At 35.4% G+C, this 20,274-nt stretch overlaps 1 protein-coding gene across 11 annotated transcripts in view; it reads left to right on the forward strand.

The window, feature by feature from the left end:
* The first annotated feature begins 7,500 nt into the window (after positions 1-7,500).
* LOC127967046 (NACHT, LRR and PYD domains-containing protein 14-like) overlaps positions 7,501-20,274 on the forward strand; it is a 61,316-nt gene continuing 48,542 nt past the window's right edge. Inside the window, exons 1-9 of one of the 11 annotated variants that reach the window (XM_052568293.1) lie at positions 7,501-7,647; positions 7,876-7,957; positions 9,605-9,718; positions 9,923-10,036; positions 10,241-10,354; positions 12,241-12,354; positions 12,559-12,672; positions 15,199-15,309; positions 16,871-18,655. In XM_052568293.1, the coding sequence (XP_052424253.1) occupies positions 7,908-7,957; positions 9,605-9,718; positions 9,923-10,036; positions 10,241-10,354; positions 12,241-12,354; positions 12,559-12,672; positions 15,199-15,309; positions 16,871-18,655 (2,516 nt within the window). In that variant the 5' untranslated portion in view covers positions 7,501-7,647; positions 7,876-7,907. The remainder of the gene's footprint in view (positions 7,648-7,875; positions 7,958-9,604; positions 9,719-9,922; positions 10,037-10,240; positions 10,355-12,240; positions 12,355-12,558; positions 12,673-15,198; positions 15,310-16,870; positions 18,656-20,274) is intronic. The other 10 variants (XM_052568294.1, XM_052568295.1, XM_052568296.1 and 7 more) reach the window with 10 other exon arrangements.

The following is a 20,274-nucleotide window of genomic DNA, read 5'->3' on the forward strand; positions in this document are numbered from 1 at the left end:
GCTGTTATTTTTGTAGGCAAATGTGAGACATTGGTAGCACACATACATGTCTGCGGCGTCTTCTGAACAAAACAAGGAAGTGAACAACGACAACAATTCCTATTGGCTGCTCCCATTCACCTTCGGTTCAACCTCGGAGTTGGTACATTCCCTTTCCGGTTGTTGATATTTGTAAATTTGTCTTGGTGTTTGTAAAAGTGTGTTCTTGGTAATTTGTTTTCTGAAATTTACATTTGTTTCAGGACTAGTAAATGTGTTATGGTAATGTAATTTGTTTTATGATATTTAAAAATGTTTTCTAAAATTTTAAATTGGTCTCAAGCTCTGTAAAAATGTTTCAGATTTTGTAATGTTAGTTTACACCTCCAGGCCACCGTACTTTTCATGTGTGTGTGAGCCAAACATTATTGTTCCATGTGCTAGTCAGTGTTTTATTTTTACAATCTGGAAGTGTTGTACTGTATTAGTGATGTCCCCACACTCTAGCAACTACATCTGAGGAGTGGGCTGAGTTGGTACAAGTGAACCTTACTATAGTTAGCATTCTAACCAAACCCTTTTCATGTTGGTTTGCACCTCCAGGCCACCATACTTTTCATGTGTGAGCCTAACATTGTTGTTTCACTTATCCCACGTTCCACTTGCTGGTCAGTGTTTTTTGTCTTGAAGTGTTGTACTGGTATTACACAAATACAGTTTTCAACTTTTCAATATTGAGTATTGTTTTTACAGTTATTTTTAATTAATATAGATAATTAATCTTTAAATTGCATTAACAGTTTGTTCTTGTATTTCTCAAATATACCTCAGATATCATTCTCATATATAGCTTCAGTAAGACATTAAAGATAAATTATCAAGAGATGGAAGAGACGTTGAACACACAATAATAAGATCTCTTTTTAGGCTCCTAATTCTCAGATTTGTCTCATAAAAGTCTCAGATTCATCTCATGTTATTCTCTTTAATTCTCTTTCAAATAACCAAGACATAATTGAGATCAGGGGTATACAATTATGAGATCTCCGCTGTTTATCCCACTTCTCAAGTATTGCTCAAATGGTTTTCTCAATTTAACCTCCTTTGTCTTACTAGTGTCTTGTCTCTTTTTAGCTTATGTCTTGCTCCTAAGGGACCCTTAGGAGAAGTAACTCAGAAACAAATGATCACAGAATGATATGAATATGAGAAGATCAAATTGATCTAAAGAGATGAGATTGAACAGCAGATGAGCAACACATTTTTCCTATTGGTGGGTGTCCACTAGAGGTCTCACTTCCCCATATCATCACCCCAATTCAGGAACTGTTTTCACACAAGCCTTTATCTGGACTAATCACTTCATTGCACACAGATGTTCCCACTCAAATTGTTTGCACCTGTCTATATATACCCTGTTCGTTTCTGTCATTGTCACGGAGTCCTTGTTTAATGTCACCCTGTATTTTGTGTTTTCTTGCCATTGTTTATGTTTCTTGTTTTCTGGACTGCTTACCTGATTTTCGACCTTTGCCTGGCTGAATTATGTTTCTAGATATACCATTAAACACTGCTACTGGATCTCCCTGTTTGTGTGTGTGTTTAGTGACAATAGTGTCTTTCAGAGGATGTAGTGCGAGTTCCCTCAAGAGGGAATGTCTCAGGTTATGCATGTAACCATGGTTCCCTGGGAGGGAACACGACAATGCATCCACTTGCCATGCCTCTGGGACGCCTGCTTCATCTCCTTCAGATGAAGAAGTAGATGCAGTGTCTCGTTGGGAGACTGGGATTGTCACTCTAGCCTTTTTAGGCCAAGATATACCATATTCATATTTGTGTAACCAAAAGATGACATTATATTTTAGTTAATTAAATTTACTTTGAATGTTAATAAATATTACTAAACAGTCATTAAATATTCATGTTGACTTGAGCAAATTTAAGCGTTTTCATAAATCATGTTTAAGATTTATTGAAAAAATAATAAGCTATTGTTTTTGTTCTGAAAAGAGAATAAAATATTACTGTGGTATTTCTGAAGAAACAATACTGTTGTATTTTTTTTGTCTTTATCATATGCAGTGTCCATTTATTTCTCATTTATTACACTGTTAGAGAGACCAGATTGCTCAGAGTGGAATACGGGACAAACAGCTAAGTTTAGTTAGAGTAGTGCCCAAAAATGATTTATGTCCTAGGAAAATGGACATTGTCACCCTTTATTCAAATGTTTTATTAGTAAGAATATTTTAACACATATTGCAAATTTGTGCTTTCATCAAAGACGAGGGAACCAATTAAATATTAATAAATTAGTTTATTATTGTATTTAATGTATGCCTTATTTCCTGTGAGCCTTTTGGTTTTCTATGTATTTTTTTATTTTGTAAGATCATCTAAAGCAAATATAGAAATGTCCTCACCGGACATCACTTTTGGCTACAACTGCATATAAGAAATGGAAAATGAAAAGCATTGCCTTTATTGCTGTTGGTTGAAAATTTTCTGCTGTCCATGATGCATTAGTTAACGAGAAGATGTAGATATACCACTTAGGCACAAAATAGACGCCACGGCTAGTTAGAAGACGTGTGAGTGAGCGACTTGCTCACCATCAACATTTATATTATGCAATTATTTTTATATTCTAATACACTGTTGAAATTTAACATTTAGCTGTCATATCTTGTTTTCAAGACAGATTTATAAAAAAATACTGTGTGAGACAATGAGACAACACTAACAAGTTAAATAGACATAATGAATAGTGCATTTAATAAAATGCTTTTATTTGTTGACTGTCATGTTGTTTCAAACTCATTTTCTATTGCATTCTGAATGTTTCTGTTTTCAGAATCCAACCCAGATATGTTGATGCATCAACAACTTTACCTCATTGGTTCTTGCATATCACAAGATGAAAACGATCAACTAATCAAAGAGTTAAGTGTGAATACTGACCCCATTGACTTTCAATGTGTGGAGATGAGACATTCTACAAAATAACTTTTTATATGTTCCTCGGGAACAAAGAATGTCACGTGTCAAAATAACATTAGAGTAAGTAACTCGGCTCAGTTATCTTCTAAACAAAAAACAGAAACAAACACAACACAGTGATACAGAACATTGAAATATTAACAGCCTTTAAATCTCATTTGTAAAAGCTTTACAAGGCATAAATAGTCCTCACTTTAGATGAGCTCACAAAAATAGTTAACTAACAACTACATATGTTTTATAACTACCTGAATAAACCCTGAATTACAGTAGAAATACATGTTAATAAACCATTTATTAACACTATAAGTATCTATTACTATATGTCTGAATAAAAATATGTTTGGAATAGGTTTGAAGTGCCATGGTGTGTGGTGACGTGTACTGGTGCTCCGTTATCTGCCCGTCTTTCCTCTGTGTCCTTATGTGCTGGGTGCCCGTGTCGATCTCCCGTGCTGGGGCTGGCCGGTCACACACTGCTTTCTGTAAGACTGGTTTATCAGAGGCAATAGCGTGGAGTCTTCTGGAGACGTGTCTCACCAGTGGATATTTTTCATCTGCAGTCCCCTGGCCAAGATTAAAAAAAGCATTAAATACGAACAAGAAAATACATGTGCAAGTCTATGGCAAATTGACTACAATATAACTACAATATAAATTACACTGTAAAATAACTCAAAGTACACTGTACATGTTACAATAATAAGACACACAAAAAATACATTTTCAAAATAGCTAAAGTATATCAAATATATAATACAGCTCAATGGGCTCGGCTTTTAATGTTGGCAGACATTATTGTTAATGAGCCAAATTTTAATTTTTTTTGTAGAGACCTTGTAAGTGATGAGCTGTCTAACCTCAGGTATATAATTCCATTCAGTAGCATCCCTCACTGACCAGGACGAGTGACTGAAAACACTCCTGCACAGAGGGATGACACAGTCCCCTCTGGCAGAGCCTCAAGTAACGCGCTCAGAGCTGTTTCTTTGGCTGATGAACTCAGCCAGAGGAGCTGGTGCCAAATCATGTGTACCTTTGTATATGAGATTCTGATTTAAAAACTTATGAATACTGTTGCAGTTTAAAAGGCTGTGTGTTTTCTTTAAATTGCACAGTGATGATAGTGCCTTGTTTTATTTTTTTGTCCATTATTTTAATGGCTTGTTTGTATAATGTTTCCAAAGGTATTTTTGCGCTCTGACTTGCTTGAGACCAACTTGTAAAGCAGTAGTTGAGATGGCTGAAAATCATGGAATGTAAAAAAACATCGAGCGGAAATTTGCAAGATTAAACTTGATTATTTTACATATTTTTCAATATGGGCTTTAAAGGAGAGATGTGAATCTATTACTAAGCCAATATATTTGTATTGATTTACGATTCGTAATTTTTCTCCAGCAACTATTAAGTCAGGATTAAATGAAGCTCTATTGGTTTTGCTGAAGAACATACCTAGTTTTTTAAATATTTAGCTACAGGCAGTTCTCCTGCAACCAGGATGTAACACGAGTCATTGCTGGTGTCATCTGCATACATTAAACATTCTACTTCAGAGCAAACATTAGGAAAGTCATTGATATAAAGGCTAAATAAGAAGGGCCCTAATATTGAGCCCTGAGGAACCCCGGTGGTTAGTCTAAGCGACACACAATTGCAGTTGTTAATTAGTACAGATTGTGTACGATCATGCAGATAGGATTCAAACCAACTAACAGTGTCACGAGAAAATTTAACTGTATCACTGTATCAAAGGCTTTCTTGAGATCTAAGAATACCGCCCCTACTACTCCCCCCTTGTCAAGAGACAATTGAATTTTCTCTATGAAAAGGCACGTAGCCGTTTCAGTGGAGTGTTTGGATCTAAAACCAAACTGCATGGTGTGAAAAGAGGGGGAGCTACTGTTTAAATACTGGACAATCTGCTCAGCCATCCATTTTTCAGCAATTTTAGAAATGGCTGGAAGAATGCTTATTGGTCAGTAGTTATTCATGGAGGTAGATAGACCAGACTTAAAAACTGACATAACAACAATAGCAGATTTCTAGGCGTTTGGAAAGTGACCACTGGAAATAGACAGATTAATAATAGAAGCAATTGGGGTAGCCAGAGCAGATCCTGAATCTTGAGTTATTAATGTCATAATTTAGATTTTTGGGTGAACTAACACTTAAAGCATGTTCGTGTCCATTCCAAATTTATCCCTGGCCTTAGATGGTTTTGATGTTTTAATTATACCAATGACTTTAGTCTCAGTGATGTTTGCTATGAAGAAAGACTGTTGCAGACACTAGGTGTTCTTTTTTTGTTTTATTATAAAGTTCTTAGAGATTTCTGCTACCGATTCAATAAAATAGATGTTAAAGGCATCAGCTTATACCTTGGATTCTGTTAAAATGTCTCCATTTAATTCAACTTGCATTTGTTTTGTCTTATTTTTGTAGGACTCACCTGTCAGTTTTTTTTATATAATGCCAGGTTATTTTAAAATTTCCACATGCACTATTCAAAGCAGTAATGAAAAAGTCAGCTTTCGATCTCCTTAATTCTCTCACTACTCTATTTCTTAAAGAGATAAATTGATGCCTATGACATCCTGATTTTACAGCCAGCTTCAAGGAATGATCTCGTTCTTTCATCAATTTCACAACAGATTCATTTAACCATGGAAGGACATCTTTTTTTTAGCTCGTAATCTAATTTTCTGTGTAAATTGATTAATGATTTGCTGTATTTTATTAGAAAATAGAAAGCAATCCTTGTCCAAGTTTACGTCAGAGAGTAATTCATCTCAATTTACATCATCAATTGAATCTATTAAGTTTTTTTGTTCCTGCTTTGGTATCCTAAAGGATTCTGTGTCTGGCAAAGGTTTAAAACGCCTTTTATTTAATTTTCTGGTGACCATTATGAGATTTTGATCAGACAATCCAGTAAGTATATTATATGATTTCAAAATCCTTTCTGGCCTGTTTGTAAAAGCTAAATCAATTTGAGTGCTCGTAGAGTTTGTAATTGTTGTAGCGTCAGAAGAGGGCGGGAAAGGGCCCGAACCAGATGGTCGATCACCATGCGCTCGGCCACCTGAGCAGCGGTGGGTTCCCCAACGAGAAGCCAGTTTTGTGCCAGGCGGGAGAGTTCAGTCGTTTGGGCCCGTGCTGGTAAGCGGGCCTTATACTCCCAGTCGTGGAACACTTGCATATAGATGAGAGCCCCACACGGGCCTCCCTCGTCAGCAGCGGTGCCAGCACACGAGCCTATTCCTACCGAGGCCAGCCCTCTTGAGTCACGATGGCCTCAAACATCTTTAGGTAACCTTCCACATCATTGTGGGCAGTCATATTCGGCAGTAACTGGGTGGCCTGAGCGCCGGGGTCTGCTGGCAGAACTCATTGGGCAGCGTGTTTCACGGGTGTTTCTGCTCCATTTCCAGGGTGACGGTGATGAGTGCTTGGGACACGCGTCACTAAATATGTATATATATATATAAAATAGAACTTCAGTTAGAGTTAATCATTTAATTCAGGATCTGAAATTGTCAGTCCTCATTTATAATTTTAATTGTACCGGAAAGAGTGTAAGTCTAAGTTTTTTTTTTTTTTACAATATGTTATGTTCACAATCATGTATTACAATCAAAAAAAACTCCTTGTCTATACAACAAAACGTTTTGGTATGGAGAAAAAAAAAATGTAATTCTTAAACTGGTCTCTGTGTGGTGTGATGTGTTTCTTTAAGAATGAGATATTTGTAAGAAGCCGGAGCTTTGCTGTAGCAGTTACATTTCCACTTGTCTGCTGCACTCGGTACATAATGAAATAATTCCTTTCTTCACCTCTGAAACTAAAATGAAAATGTATTTATAAAAGTTTCATATCTCAGTGTTAAATGATAAGATTCATGTTTTACAGATAACATTTGAATATAGAGATAAGAAATATTGGAAAAAATGCAATACTTTTCAATTGAAAATATATCCAGTAAATGTCAGCAAGTCACTGTCTGAATGATTGACTCGTTGAAATGATTCATTCAAAAATAAAGCACTGTCTGTCTTTATGAATGAGTCATTAAATCATTAATTAGTTTAAAACAATGTCAGAGTCATTGAGCATCATACGCTACATGATTTTCTATGAATTCTGTCAACTCAGATCTGCAGACTGACTCTGACTTTCAGCAACTAGCGTCATCTTCTTCAGACTGTAAATCGGGGAAAGTTGTGTAATGTATTCCAGGCTTTAGTTGAAACAACTAATACTGTACAGTCATGTCAACTAACAGAGCAATCCAACACTTGACAATATTTAAAACAAAATGCAGCCTTTGAACTTCATGAATTTAAGCTGAAATGGGTGGAAAATTTCAAGAGTGTATGCAACGAGCAAATCTCTTAAAATGTGTCATAACTCACATCATCTGGTCATGTCTGTGATTAAAAGAGTGCTGTTTCGAGGAACATTTTCCTGGGATCTGGCAACCTCGTCACGTGCTGTTCTCCTCAAAAGTGAAAGTGAAATTAAATGAACAGAGTTGAGGTGGACATTTTAAACAGACAGAATCGATGATCTACAATACATAATATCTATAAATCTTTAAAGAATCGCTAATAAATACTAAAGCAGGAGTTTGTTGTGTAGTTATCCCATGGGAATTTGAATCAGGTATGATTTGTTTATTTTTTTTCATATGTTTTTCCTGCTGAATTAGATTCTTCAAAACTCTAGCATTTAGCACTTGTGCTAAATATATTTCTAAGCTTTTGTATTTGATTGAAAGCAGTTAATAGTATATTTCTCTAACTATCATTCAGCTTACGTCCCAAATAAGGCGGATGAAGGCTGTTTGATTAGCTTTGATTAGTTTATGTGATTGTTTGTCTCTCCATTTAGAGTCTGTGCAGATCAAACTGTTCAGATCCATCATGGATGAAACACAAACATCTGGAGATGAAGATCTGTTTCCAGCACACAGGTACTTTGAGAAACACATTAAATAATCTATTATGAAAAGAGATGGATGTTTACATGATACATAAATAAAGTCTAATGTTTATTGAAAACAATAACACCATAAAGCCCCCAAGCCTGCTTTTAATAAGTAGTCGGTAACACTTTAGAATAATGGTCCATTAGTTAATCTTAGTTAATTCATTAATTAACATGAACAAACAATGATCAATACATTTATTATTTATTACTGGATTTATTCATCTTTGTTTAATGAAAATACAGTTATTCGTTGTTAGTTCATGCTAATTCACACTGCATTAACTAATGTTAACAAGCACAACTTTTGATTTGAATTATGTATTAGTAAATGTTGAAATTAACATCAACTAAGATTAATAAATGCTGTAGAAGGATTGTTCTTGCTTAGATCATTAACTAATGGACCATTATTCTAAAGTATTACCAAGTAGGCTAATACTTTATGAAGATTTTATATTATGATGATTTGACAACACCTTATAATACTTTAAGAAATCATTAACAAACATTATATAATGCTTAACAGATCATTAGTTAATATATATTCACATAGCTAGAAATATGAAATAATGTGCTTGTTAGTGTTTACTACACTTGTTAACTAATGATCAACAGATAATTCATGTAAATTACAATGCTTACAAATCTCATTAAACTTAATTCATAAGTTCATCCACATCTTGAAAATCAATAAATGATTTTAACAGATGTTATAGAATGATTAAAAGCTTGTGTTAATGTACAACACTTCTGCTGTTATTGAGAGGTGATACGGGTAAAGGTTAGGAACAAGTTTGGTTGTTTGGGTAGATTTAAGGTTTGGTTAAGAGGTCAAAAGTGTACAGTTATATTACATAGTTTTGATAAATAAGTATTGAAAAATATTGGGAAAAAAAAAGTTTTCTTTTGCTGATGTTTGATTCAGTGAATACCCTGTTTAACGATATACTAATCTAAGTTTTGAAACAAAAACATGGTTGCAGCCAAATTATAATTTGTGTTATGTCTTCAAATAACATTTACATAACTCACAGCCCTTAACACAAACATTGTTACGAAGTCCAATACCCATAAAGATACTGAAAGATTAATAAACATGTACAGATGATGAATAGTTTCCACTTTAGATTGGGTACTGCAAAAACATGTGAAAACAGCAGACATCTACACAACACATGAAGACCAAATATATTTACTTTACAGGATGTGATTATGAGTTAATGAATGTGTTAACGTAAATAGTTCAGTGAATAGTAAAGAGCTTTAAATTACTGATTAAGCTCATGTTTTCCAGAACATTTGTAAATGTAAAAAAGAGCATAAGTTAATATGTGAGCTGACATTTGTTTAGAACTGAAGTACATTAACAACAATGTCTTAACGATTTATTAATGTAGCTTTAAATCATTGAAAATCATCTGTCAAAATCATTTGAAGTTCTAACCATTTGAGCATGACATTTGTAAACATTTTAATTTATATTAAATAATGATCTGTTAATCATTAGGTCATTTTTAATGAGCACATAAGTACACTATCTCTTCTTTCTGTTATATAATGATATATCCATGAAAGTTATTGTTATTACCGATGATTCTCATAATAAAGGGTTAAATCTGTTCTGTTTTAGATCAGTTCATCAGAAGAGATCAGAAGCAGAGTTCAGCTGTGTGTCTGTAAAGAGTGACAGGTCTATGGATCCACCAAAAAACTTTAAGAGTGGAGATTCACAGCCTGTTCTCAGGTATAACATTTGTGTGAAAATATGATTATAACATGACTTTTAATATTGTCAAATATTATCACAGTTAAGTTCACAGTTTCTGTATTAACACAGTACATTAATGACTATAAATTGCTGTTTAAAGTGAATGTTGATAATAAATGTATAGTTGATTTGTTGCATACAGTAATTTAAATAATGAACGTCAGTGTTTCTCTGTTTTAGTTCAGTTCATCAGAAGAGATCAGAAGCAGAGTCCAGCTGTGTGTCTGTGAAGAGTGACAGGTCTATGGATCCACCAAAAAACTTTAAGAGTGGAGATTCACAGCCTGTTCTCAGGTATAACATTTGTGTGAAAATATGATTATAACATGACTTTTAATATTGTCAAATATTATCACAGTTAAGTTCACAGTTTTTGTATTAACACAGTACATTAATGACTATAAATTGCTGTTTAAAGTGAATGTTGATAATAAATGTATAGTTGATATGTTGCATATAGTCATTTAAATAATGAACTTCAGTGTTTCTCTGTTTTAGTTCAGTTCATCAGAAGAGATCAGAAGCAGAGTCCAGCTGTGTGTCTGTAAAGAGTGACAGGTCTATGGATCCACCAAAAAACTTTAAGAGTGGAGATTCACAGCCTGTTCTCAGGTATAACATTTGTGTGAAAATATGATTATAACACAGGGCTTGAATTTCGGTGCGGGAATGCGGGGATTGCGCATAATTTAAACCATTCCCGCAAGGTTAGCTTTTATAGTGCGAGAAATTCCCGCACAAATATATTTGCTTCATCTCAGAGCAAATGATTAAAAAATAAATTCACAGATGCGAGAAAAAATATGTCAAATTGTTTAGTCAAATTGTCTTTTATTTTCGAATTTAATTCCTCAATCAGCGCTGGACCGGCATTTTCTGTCTCAGCGCTGAGCTCCTAGACAGTAAACGGCGGAGCCCTGGCTGCTGTAGACAGATCATGTTTCACGCTGTCAATGCAGCGGTCTGCGTTGCGCTGATCTTATTCACACTATCAAGTGTAGGTGCAGCATTCTAACATTTTGAGTCAAAATTAGCTGTTTGTGAAGAAGTTATCCGCTTCCAAATTGTCGTTGTAATAACGAAACTGAAACATTAAAAAACATTTTGCTCTTTATGGTGTGCGAGTGATAGAGCGCGGCAGCAACGAACCAACTGATCAGCTTACAGCGTCACAACATTGAATGCTCGGCCGAACAGCTGATCATAGCTGTACAGGGCGCCTTTAATATTTTTCATCTCCATAAATATATCTATAAATATATCTAGTAATAAAGTTAACGCAAGGGCTAGAAATCAATTAATATTTTGCTGATCCTTCTTGTCATCATGGAGAGCGCAGTTGGTTGCATGGCAACGACAGACGCCACGAGAGTGCAAGCGCTTGTGGAAATGAGACTGCGGCGCGCGCGCCCGAGCTTTCCACTTGTTTGAGCATGTGACTGCGCGTTTCCCCTTGTTTTCTATTCATTATGCGCAGCATATTTCCCGCGCGCACAAACACGGCCACAGACAATTAATTGTTTGGTTAGCGTAGTAGTTTAAATATGGACCGTTGGCTGAAGCGAAAGACAAGTTCGGATGATGCAGATCACGATCCAAAGAAAAAAGTTTTCACTGAAATGGAGAAACTCATTCAGACAGCCATGGTCATACCAGTAGCGAGTGTGTCGTGTGAACGTGGATTCAGCACACAAAACAGGATCAAAACTAAATTCAGAAATTCACTGAATAATACAAGTCTCACAAATCTAATGATCATTTCAGAGCTTGGGCCTTCCCTTGAGCAGTTTGACTTCAACAGAGCCATCATCAAATGGAAAGAAATGAAGATGAGGAGACAGATGAGAAACTTAGAATAAGTCACATGAAAAAAAGAAATGGAAAAAAATTACTGAAATAGAACTGAAATGTATGAAAGACATAAATACTTATAGTTTAAACTGAGTTCTTAATATCAATTTACGATATCAATATCAAAAGTAAAAAAAAAAAGCAAAGAATTGAACTGAACTGAAACACATGAACTGAAATAGACATTAATATATAGCATAGGCCTAGTTTAAACAGAGGTCTTAATGTCAATTTGAAGAGCATGATGTATTTTGTATAAAGTTGTTTTTTTGTTTTTTTTGTTAACTGATTTGAGAACTGGAAATGCACAATTCATGCATACAAATCTGTAGATATTAATAAATGAACATGATTAAATTAGACCGATGCATCAAAAGTTATTCTCCCCCCCATAATCTTTAGATCCCCCCCATGTGACCCATGTAAGGGGGGAATTCCCCCCCAGTTTAAAAAACGAAATTCAGGCCCTGATAACATGACTTTTAATATTGTCAAATATTATCACAGTTAAGTTCACAGTTTTTGTATTAACACAGTACATTAATGACTATAAATTGCTGTTTAAAGTGAATGTTGATAATAAATGTATAGTTGATTTGTTGCATACAGTAATTTAAATAATGAACGTCAGTGTTTCTCTGTTTTAGTTCAGTTCATCAGAAGAGATCAGAAGCAGAGTCCAGCTGTGTGTCTGTGAAGAGTGACAGGTCTATGGATCCACCAAAAAACTTTAAGAGTGGAGATACACAACCTATTCTCAGGTATAACATTTGTGTGAAAATATGATTATAACATGACTTTTAATATTGTCAAATATTATCACAGTTAAGTTCACAGTTTTTGTATTAACACAGTACATTAATGACTATAAATTGCTGTTTAAAGTGAATGTTGATAATAAATGTATAGTTGATATGTTGCATATAGTCATTTAAATAATGAACTTCAGTGTTTCTCTGTTTTAGTTCAGTTCATCAGAAGAGATCAGAAGCAGAGTCCAGCTGTGTGTCTGTGAAGAGTGACAGGTCTATGGATCCACCAAAAAACTTTAAGAGTGGAGATACACAACCTATTCTCAGGTATAACATTTGTGTGAAAATATGATTATAACATGACTTTTAATATTGTCATATATTATCACAGTTAAATTGAGTTTTAATATAAAATTTGATAACGATAAATGTATAGTTGATTTGTTGCATACAGTCATTTAACACTTTAACCGCCGGGGGTCATTTTAACCTAAAACTGCAACTGGGTAGATTTTCAAGATTTGCATGATTACTGTTTTGATATGGTTAAAGAACAACATATTTCACTGTATTATGCCACTGTCTTCACCAAGAAGTGTCTAGAGTCATGAAATGATTATGTCTAGTCATCAGCTATATTTATTGTTTTATGTTCAAAGCTTTTGATGCAGGCTACACTAATCATTTTTCATAACGGTCAATATAAGCTAAGCAAGCCTGCACTGACAACGAAAATTAGAAGGAAGTTAATACATATTTGGGTAGTGAAAAATGATAATACATAATGTATTTAATCAATATATTAAGATAACCCATGTTATGTAAATTACTAAAATAGACTATAAACAACAAACAACATTGTACAGGATGTGATGCGATGACAAATTCATGCACAGCTTCACCTAATTAATTATTAGTTTGTTTAGGTATGTCATTTATAATTTGAGAACAACACCAACAAATAAGTTAGGTAATCCAAAAAAAAACTGTTACAATTGTAGCACTCCCCTCAGACTGGATATTATTAAGGGCAGGGCTTTTGGGTTCTTTTAAAGTATTTATCACATGTTTTAACCCTGATTAATTCAGTTTTAAATATTATCTTGGATCTCTCTTTTACAGTACACACCAGAAATGTTTTTATAACTAACTTATGAATTCACAGTTCTTAAGTTATAGTTTTAATAAAGATTTTTACCCCTGTCTCTGTATATGCCTCTACTCGAACAAAATGATTACCTATTTCAGTAATAAAGTAACACAACACAAGATTTTAGAAAAATATATCTCAATTATTTACTCAAAGAAATTATTATCTCCAATTAAATATGAAAATGAAATAAGAATATGATTGTTATTTTTTAAACCTTCAACATAAAATGTCTCTCTTCTTTAAAAAGAAAATACTGTCAAAACTGTATATATATATAAATGTACAGACAACAATTTAAACCCTATTAATCTTCAATTGGCTTAATTCAGAAAACTTCGATAAATAACTTCAAAATCACTTAAACCAACATAATTTGTGGGCCCACACACACACCTTAATACAATCTAAAGCCGGCAAACAAAATTCTTATAAAACAAAATACCGTAGCAGGCCTGATGCGAGGCTTGTGTTCGTTGTGGCCCAAAAGTAATGGCCGCTTCGCTCGTCAATGAGCAAACAAAAGGAAAAAATACCTGATGATAACGTTTCTGTCCAGTCCTTCTCCAACAATCAAATGAGCAGGCTCCGCCTCCGATCAGCCTTTCAGCACGAACTCTATTTGTTTCTCTTTTCTCCTCACAGTTTCGGTAAAACTCACGAGAGAAATCCTTGTAAATCCAAGATCAGTCTTGAGTCCCTTCCGTCTTCAGGTCGAAAACAGCAGATAAACCCCTCAAACAGTTCAACTGAGGTAGTCAAAGTTTAGCTAGAAAATGTCATTCACTTGTAATGAACGGACTCCAGCTTATACTTAAATTTAACTGATCGTTAATATTAGCAGTAACACAAAAATAAACAGTCACTGAACTTCGTGCAGAAATTCCTCCCGTTTTGCAATATGCAGCTTGTCACTCTCACCGGTTGTTGTGTAAACAATCATAAGACACAATCTACACACTGGTTTGTGCACTACTAACTCACAAATTAAATCAGAAAATCTCCGTTCGTCTCACACACTCTTTTTTTCTCTTTCCTCTCGCTGTCCGTGCTCTAAACAAACCCGCGAGCTCTGACTCTCCGCCCCATCGGTATTAACCACATAAATGCTGGTTTGGACAGTTTTCAGAATAACATAATCTTTTACCATGAAACTATAAACAAAATAATTTTTAAACGGCTTTTAACCATTTTATAACAACTTTTTAAATTAATGTCAACCTTTTAAATCACACTATTTATACACTCTGTTAATTAAACGTTAGGCCTACTACAATCATCACGTATCAGCTCATGCTTTTTTAACCGGATTACACAATATAATAGTTTTTTTCCAGGAGACAAGCAGACTAGAATAAATAGCAACACAGCAGTGAACAATAAACAATAGAAATGGCAAAAAAAAGCTAATGAATCCAAAGTTTGAACATGTATGAGTAGACTAAAACATCTAAATATGTTTTCTGGATCGCTGGTGTTTATAGGTATAAAAGTTTTTTTTTATTTTTTTTTATCTGGTTTTATCTAAACGATTAGATAAATGCGGATTGCAATTTACACCATTTTAGTAAAACTCAATGACTGGGAGACTTGAATGTTTTATTGAAAATATGTTATGTACATTTGAAAAACAGCCATGGGTAAAATGTATACTGTGGTGGTTCTAGTGTTAAATAATGAGCTTTAATGTTTCTCTGTTTTAGTTCAGTTCATCAGAAGAGATCAGAAGAGTCCAGCTCTGTGTCTATGAAGAGTGACGCGTCTATGATTCAGCCAATAATGTTTAACAGTGGAGTTTCACAGCCTGATCGCAGGTATAATATTTCTGTAAGAGATAAGATCTAAACAATTGAAACAGCATAAGACAGGGGCGTAGATTACACACTTTTTTAGTCAAGTGTGTTAGCATAGAGGTTTTCAAGAGCTGGTGTGAATAAATATAGATTTAAACTCAAAGAGACAGGACAGTCTCTTATTCAGACTCAGAATCCAGCGAGATGAACATCAAGGAGTGTTATATACACTCATGAAGTGTGTGTTTCATTCATACTCGAAGCCGGAGGGCGCTCTTGCGCAGAAAGTCATACCAGGAAACTCCTAATATTGGCAACAGCATCCAGCTATTCTGTGTGAAAACAGTTGTTTTTATAAATAAAGTATTAACAATACAGTGCTATTACAGTATATAAACTATTCTGCCTTATGTGATAAAAAAAAGTGTTTGTAGTATATAAACAAATCGTTATTTGTTTTTGTCAAGCAGTTATAGATTTCTAAGCCAATTAAAAGCCTGAAATTATAGAAAAATTTAAGTTGCCTATACACTACCAATCAAGAGTTTTTGAACAGTAAGCTTGTTAATGTTTTTTAAAGAAGTCTCTTCTGTTCAACACGCCTGGATTTATTTGAACCAAAGTACAGCAAAACAATAACTGATTTCTATTTGAATATATCTCAAAATGTAATTTATTAAGATTTCAAAGCTGAATTTGCATCATTACTCCATTCACACGATCCTCCAGAAATAATCTGATATTCTGATTTGCTGCTCAAAAAACAAAACAAAAAAACACTTATGATAATGTTGAAAACAGCGGAGTAGTTTTTTTTTCAGGTTTCTTTGATGAATAGAAAGGTCAGAAGAACAGCATTTATATGAAATAGAAAACTTTTGTAAAATTATGTCTTTATCATCACTTTTGATCAATTAAAAAAATCTTTGCTAAATAAAAGTATTAATTTCCTTTTTTTTTTTTTCAAAAAATAAAAATTATAATGACTCTAAGCTTTTGAATGATATAGTGTATAATGTTGCGAAAGCTTTTTATTTCACATAAATGCTGATCTTTGGATCCTTCTATTCATCAAAGAATGCTAAAAAAATTTACTTATGTGTTTTAAATATTGATTATCAGTAAATCAGCATATGATAATGATTTCTGAAGGATGAGACACTGAAGACTGGAGGAATGATGCAGAAAATACAGCTTGGATCACAGGAATAAATTACATTTTAAAATATATTCAAACAGATTAACAGATTAACAAACAGTTTAAATAGTAATAATATTTCACAATATTACTGCTTTTGCTCTACTTTGGATCAAATAAATGCAGGCTTGGTGAACAGAAGAGACTTCTTTAAAAACATTAAAAATCTTACTGTTCAAAAACTGTTGACTGGTAGGCTATATAGATTACAGAAATTTTACATTGTAATGTTTTCTATTATAATGTAATGGTTTATATACATATACATATATGTATGTATGTGTAATTTCTGCCCTCCTCACTTCTGAAAAGATGGCTAACGCCCCTGGCATAAGACATTGTGCTTTTTAACTCATGTAATGATGTTAAATTTTTATTTTCCAGCAATGAAGTCCTCAACATGTTTAGATCAAATCTGCTGAAGAAGTTTGCGTGTCTGTATGAGGGAACAGCGACTCAGAGAAACCCAACACTGCTGAATGAGATCTACACAGAGCTCTACATCACAGAGAGTGAGAGAGGAGAGATCAGTAATGAACATGAGGTGAGACAGATTGAGACACAATCCAGGAGAGCAGCAACAGAGGACACAGCCATCAAATGCAGTGACATCTTTAGACCTTTACCTGGACAAGACAAAGCCATCAGAACTGTGCTGACAAAGGGAGTCACTGGCATTGGAAAAACAGTCTCTGTGCAGAAGTTCATCCTGGACTGGGCTGAAGGACAAGAGAATCAGGACGTCCAGCTCATATTTCCACTTCCTTTCAGAGAAATCAACCTGATGAAGGACAAAACACTCAGTCTTTCAGATCTTCTTCATGTGTTTTTCCCTGAAACTAAAGAAATGGAAATATCCAGTGATGAATGTAAAGTGTTGTTCGTCTTTGATGGTCTGGATGAGTGTCGTCTGTCTCTGAAGTTTAAGAGTAAAGTGAAACGGTTTAATATATCTGAAACAGCCTCAGTGGATGTGCTGTTGATGAACCTCATTGTGGGGAATCTGCTTCCCTCTGCTCTCATCTGGATCACCTCCAGACCAGCAGCAGCTGATCTCATCCCCTCTGAGTGTGTCCATCGAGTGACAGAGGTACGAGGCTTCAATGATCCACAGAAGGAGGAATACTTCAGGAAGAGAATCAGTGATCAGAGTCTGGCCGACAGGATCATCTCACACCTGAAGTCATCAAGGAGCCTCTACATCATGTGCCACATCCCAGTCTTCTGCTGGATCTCAGCCGCTGTTCTGGAGAAGATGTTGAGTCGAGGAAAGAGAGGAGAGATTCCCAAGACTCTCACTCAGATGTACACACACTTCCTGATCCTTCAGACCAACATCAAACATCAGAAGGACTATGAGAAGAAGGTGACAGATGAAGACATGATCCTCAAACTGGGGAAACTGGCTTTTCGTCAGCTTGTGAAAGGAAACCTGATCTTCTATGATGAAGACCTGAGAGGGTGTGACATTGATGTGACAGAAGCAGCAGTGTACTCAGGATTGTGCACTCAGATCTTCAGAGAAGAGTTGGGCTTGTATCAGGGGAAAGTCTTCTGCTTTGTTCATCTGAGCCTTCAGGAACATCTAGCAGCTCTGTATGTGCACCTCTCCTTTACAGTCAAGAGGAGAAATGTGTTTGACCAAACCATACAGAGACGGTTGTCCAAGATTTTTAACCAGAAGAAATATAATTCACTATCTGAGCTGCATCAGAGAGCTGTGGATGAAGCATTACAGAGTAAGAAAGGACATCTGGATCTTTTCCTGCGTTTTCTTCTGGGTCTCTCAGTGGAGTCCAATCAGACTTTCTTACGAAAACTACTGACACAGACAGGAAGCTGCTCCCACAACAAAGAGAAAACAGTTCAGTTCATCAAACAGAAAATCAGGGAGAATCGCTCTCCAGAGAAATCCATCAATCTGTTTCACTGTCTGAATGAACTGGGTGATGATTCACTGATGCAGGAGATCCAAGGTTATCTGAAATCTGGAGAAATAAGAGAAACCAGACTCTCCTCTTCACAGTGGTCAGCTCTAGTTTATGTGTTGCTGACATCAGAGCAGAAGATGGATGTGTTTGATCTGAAACAGTTTATTGGAGCACAACATACAGCAGATAAAGTTCTTCAGAATCTGTTACCTGTGGTGAAAGAATACAGATCAGTTCGGTGAGTAACCCTGAAAACAATCACTGCACTTTAAAAACATGATCACATTTGCATGATCGCATGTGCTTTTTTACCAAAGAAACAAACATGGGGAAAATCCCAGAGAATCACATTACTGTCAGTGAGCAGGAGATGTGTGTGAGACACAAACTAAACCAGATGAGGGGGTGTGTGTCTTCTGTGTGAGAGCTAATGATGAAGAGCTCAGTGTGGAAGATGAAGATGAAGGAATGAATGTGAGGGGGTCAAAACTGACAGCAAACAGATTTTTTAACGATGTTTATGTTTTTTTATTGTCCGCATTAAATTTGAATTTTTGACATTTGAATTTGCTTAATTTTCAAATTTGGGGAACATAATTCTAATTATTCTTAGACCCTAAGAAAACATTTACATTTATATTTAGTCAATTATCAGACGCTTTTATCAAAAGCAACTTACAAATGAGGACAATAGAAGCAATCAAACCAACAAAAGAGCAACTATATTACATTAGCAGCACACTTAGCAAATCATATTATTTTTTATATAATAAAAAGAATGAAGATAGAAGATAGATAGAATAGAATAGTGTTACTGTTAGAGGTTCAAGTTTTTTATATATCATAAATAGAAGCAAACAAGTTGGCAGAATAGAAATAAAATAGAGTGCTAGTATGCTAGAGCACTACTTAGTGTATTCTCTGAAACAAGGGACAGAAAGAGCCCTTGCAATCCTATTTTCTTAAAGGGGGGGTGAAATGCTTGTTTTCACTCAATATCCTGTTAATCTTGAGTACCTATAGAGTAGTACTGCATCCTTCATAACTCCAAAAAGTCTTTAGTTTTATTATATTCATAAGAGAAAGATAGTCAGTCTGTACCGATTTTTCCTGGAAAAACACGAGCGCCTGGAGGCGTGACGTGTGGGCGGAGCTAAAGAATCATGAGCGCCAGTAGGCTTTTGCGTTGAGAGCGTTTGGAAGTTGTGACATTACCGTGAGGAAAAAAAAACATCATCCAAAACAAACCATGGCTAACAGTCAGATTCAGCCGTTTATTTATGATCCAGAATCAGATCCCGAGGCTGAAACTGAACGAGAGCAGCAGCAGCAACGACTCGCTCCGAGCGGGGCTCGAACCCCGGTCTCCGGCATGGGAGGGGACGCACTAACAAGGAGGCAGAGATATTTTAAGCAGTTTTACTTACCGCCTGCGGTTCCAACACACAATCGTGACCCTTTTTCGTTGGGATTGCATCATCCTTAAGAAATAAACGATACGGAAATCCGTCGTCAAACTGGGCTTTGTTTGTAAAACAAGCATCTTTGAAATGCAGGGAACAAACAAAAACCCTTGCACAACTCCGTTGATGCTCTGTAAAAATAAACTCCATCCACTGGTCCCTTAATGCTGTTTTTTTTTGGTAATCTGTGCAGGGTTGTCTTGCCCTGGCAACCAAAAACACACTTCTTTTGTGACTTTTCGCGACACTCTCGCTCTGATCAGTGAATGAATGTCTGTGCTCAGCCTCTCAGTGCTCTGCTATACGGGAGCGCGCGCTCTTCTGGCAGACGTGCCCTTAGGACCCATATAAGGAAATTCCGCTCCATCTAACGTCACACAGAGCCATACTCGAA

Source organism: Carassius gibelio, chromosome A4 (genome assembly GCF_023724105.1).
Source record: "Carassius gibelio isolate Cgi1373 ecotype wild population from Czech Republic chromosome A4, carGib1.2-hapl.c, whole genome shotgun sequence".
Taxonomy (NCBI): domain Eukaryota; kingdom Metazoa; phylum Chordata; class Actinopteri; order Cypriniformes; family Cyprinidae; genus Carassius; species Carassius gibelio.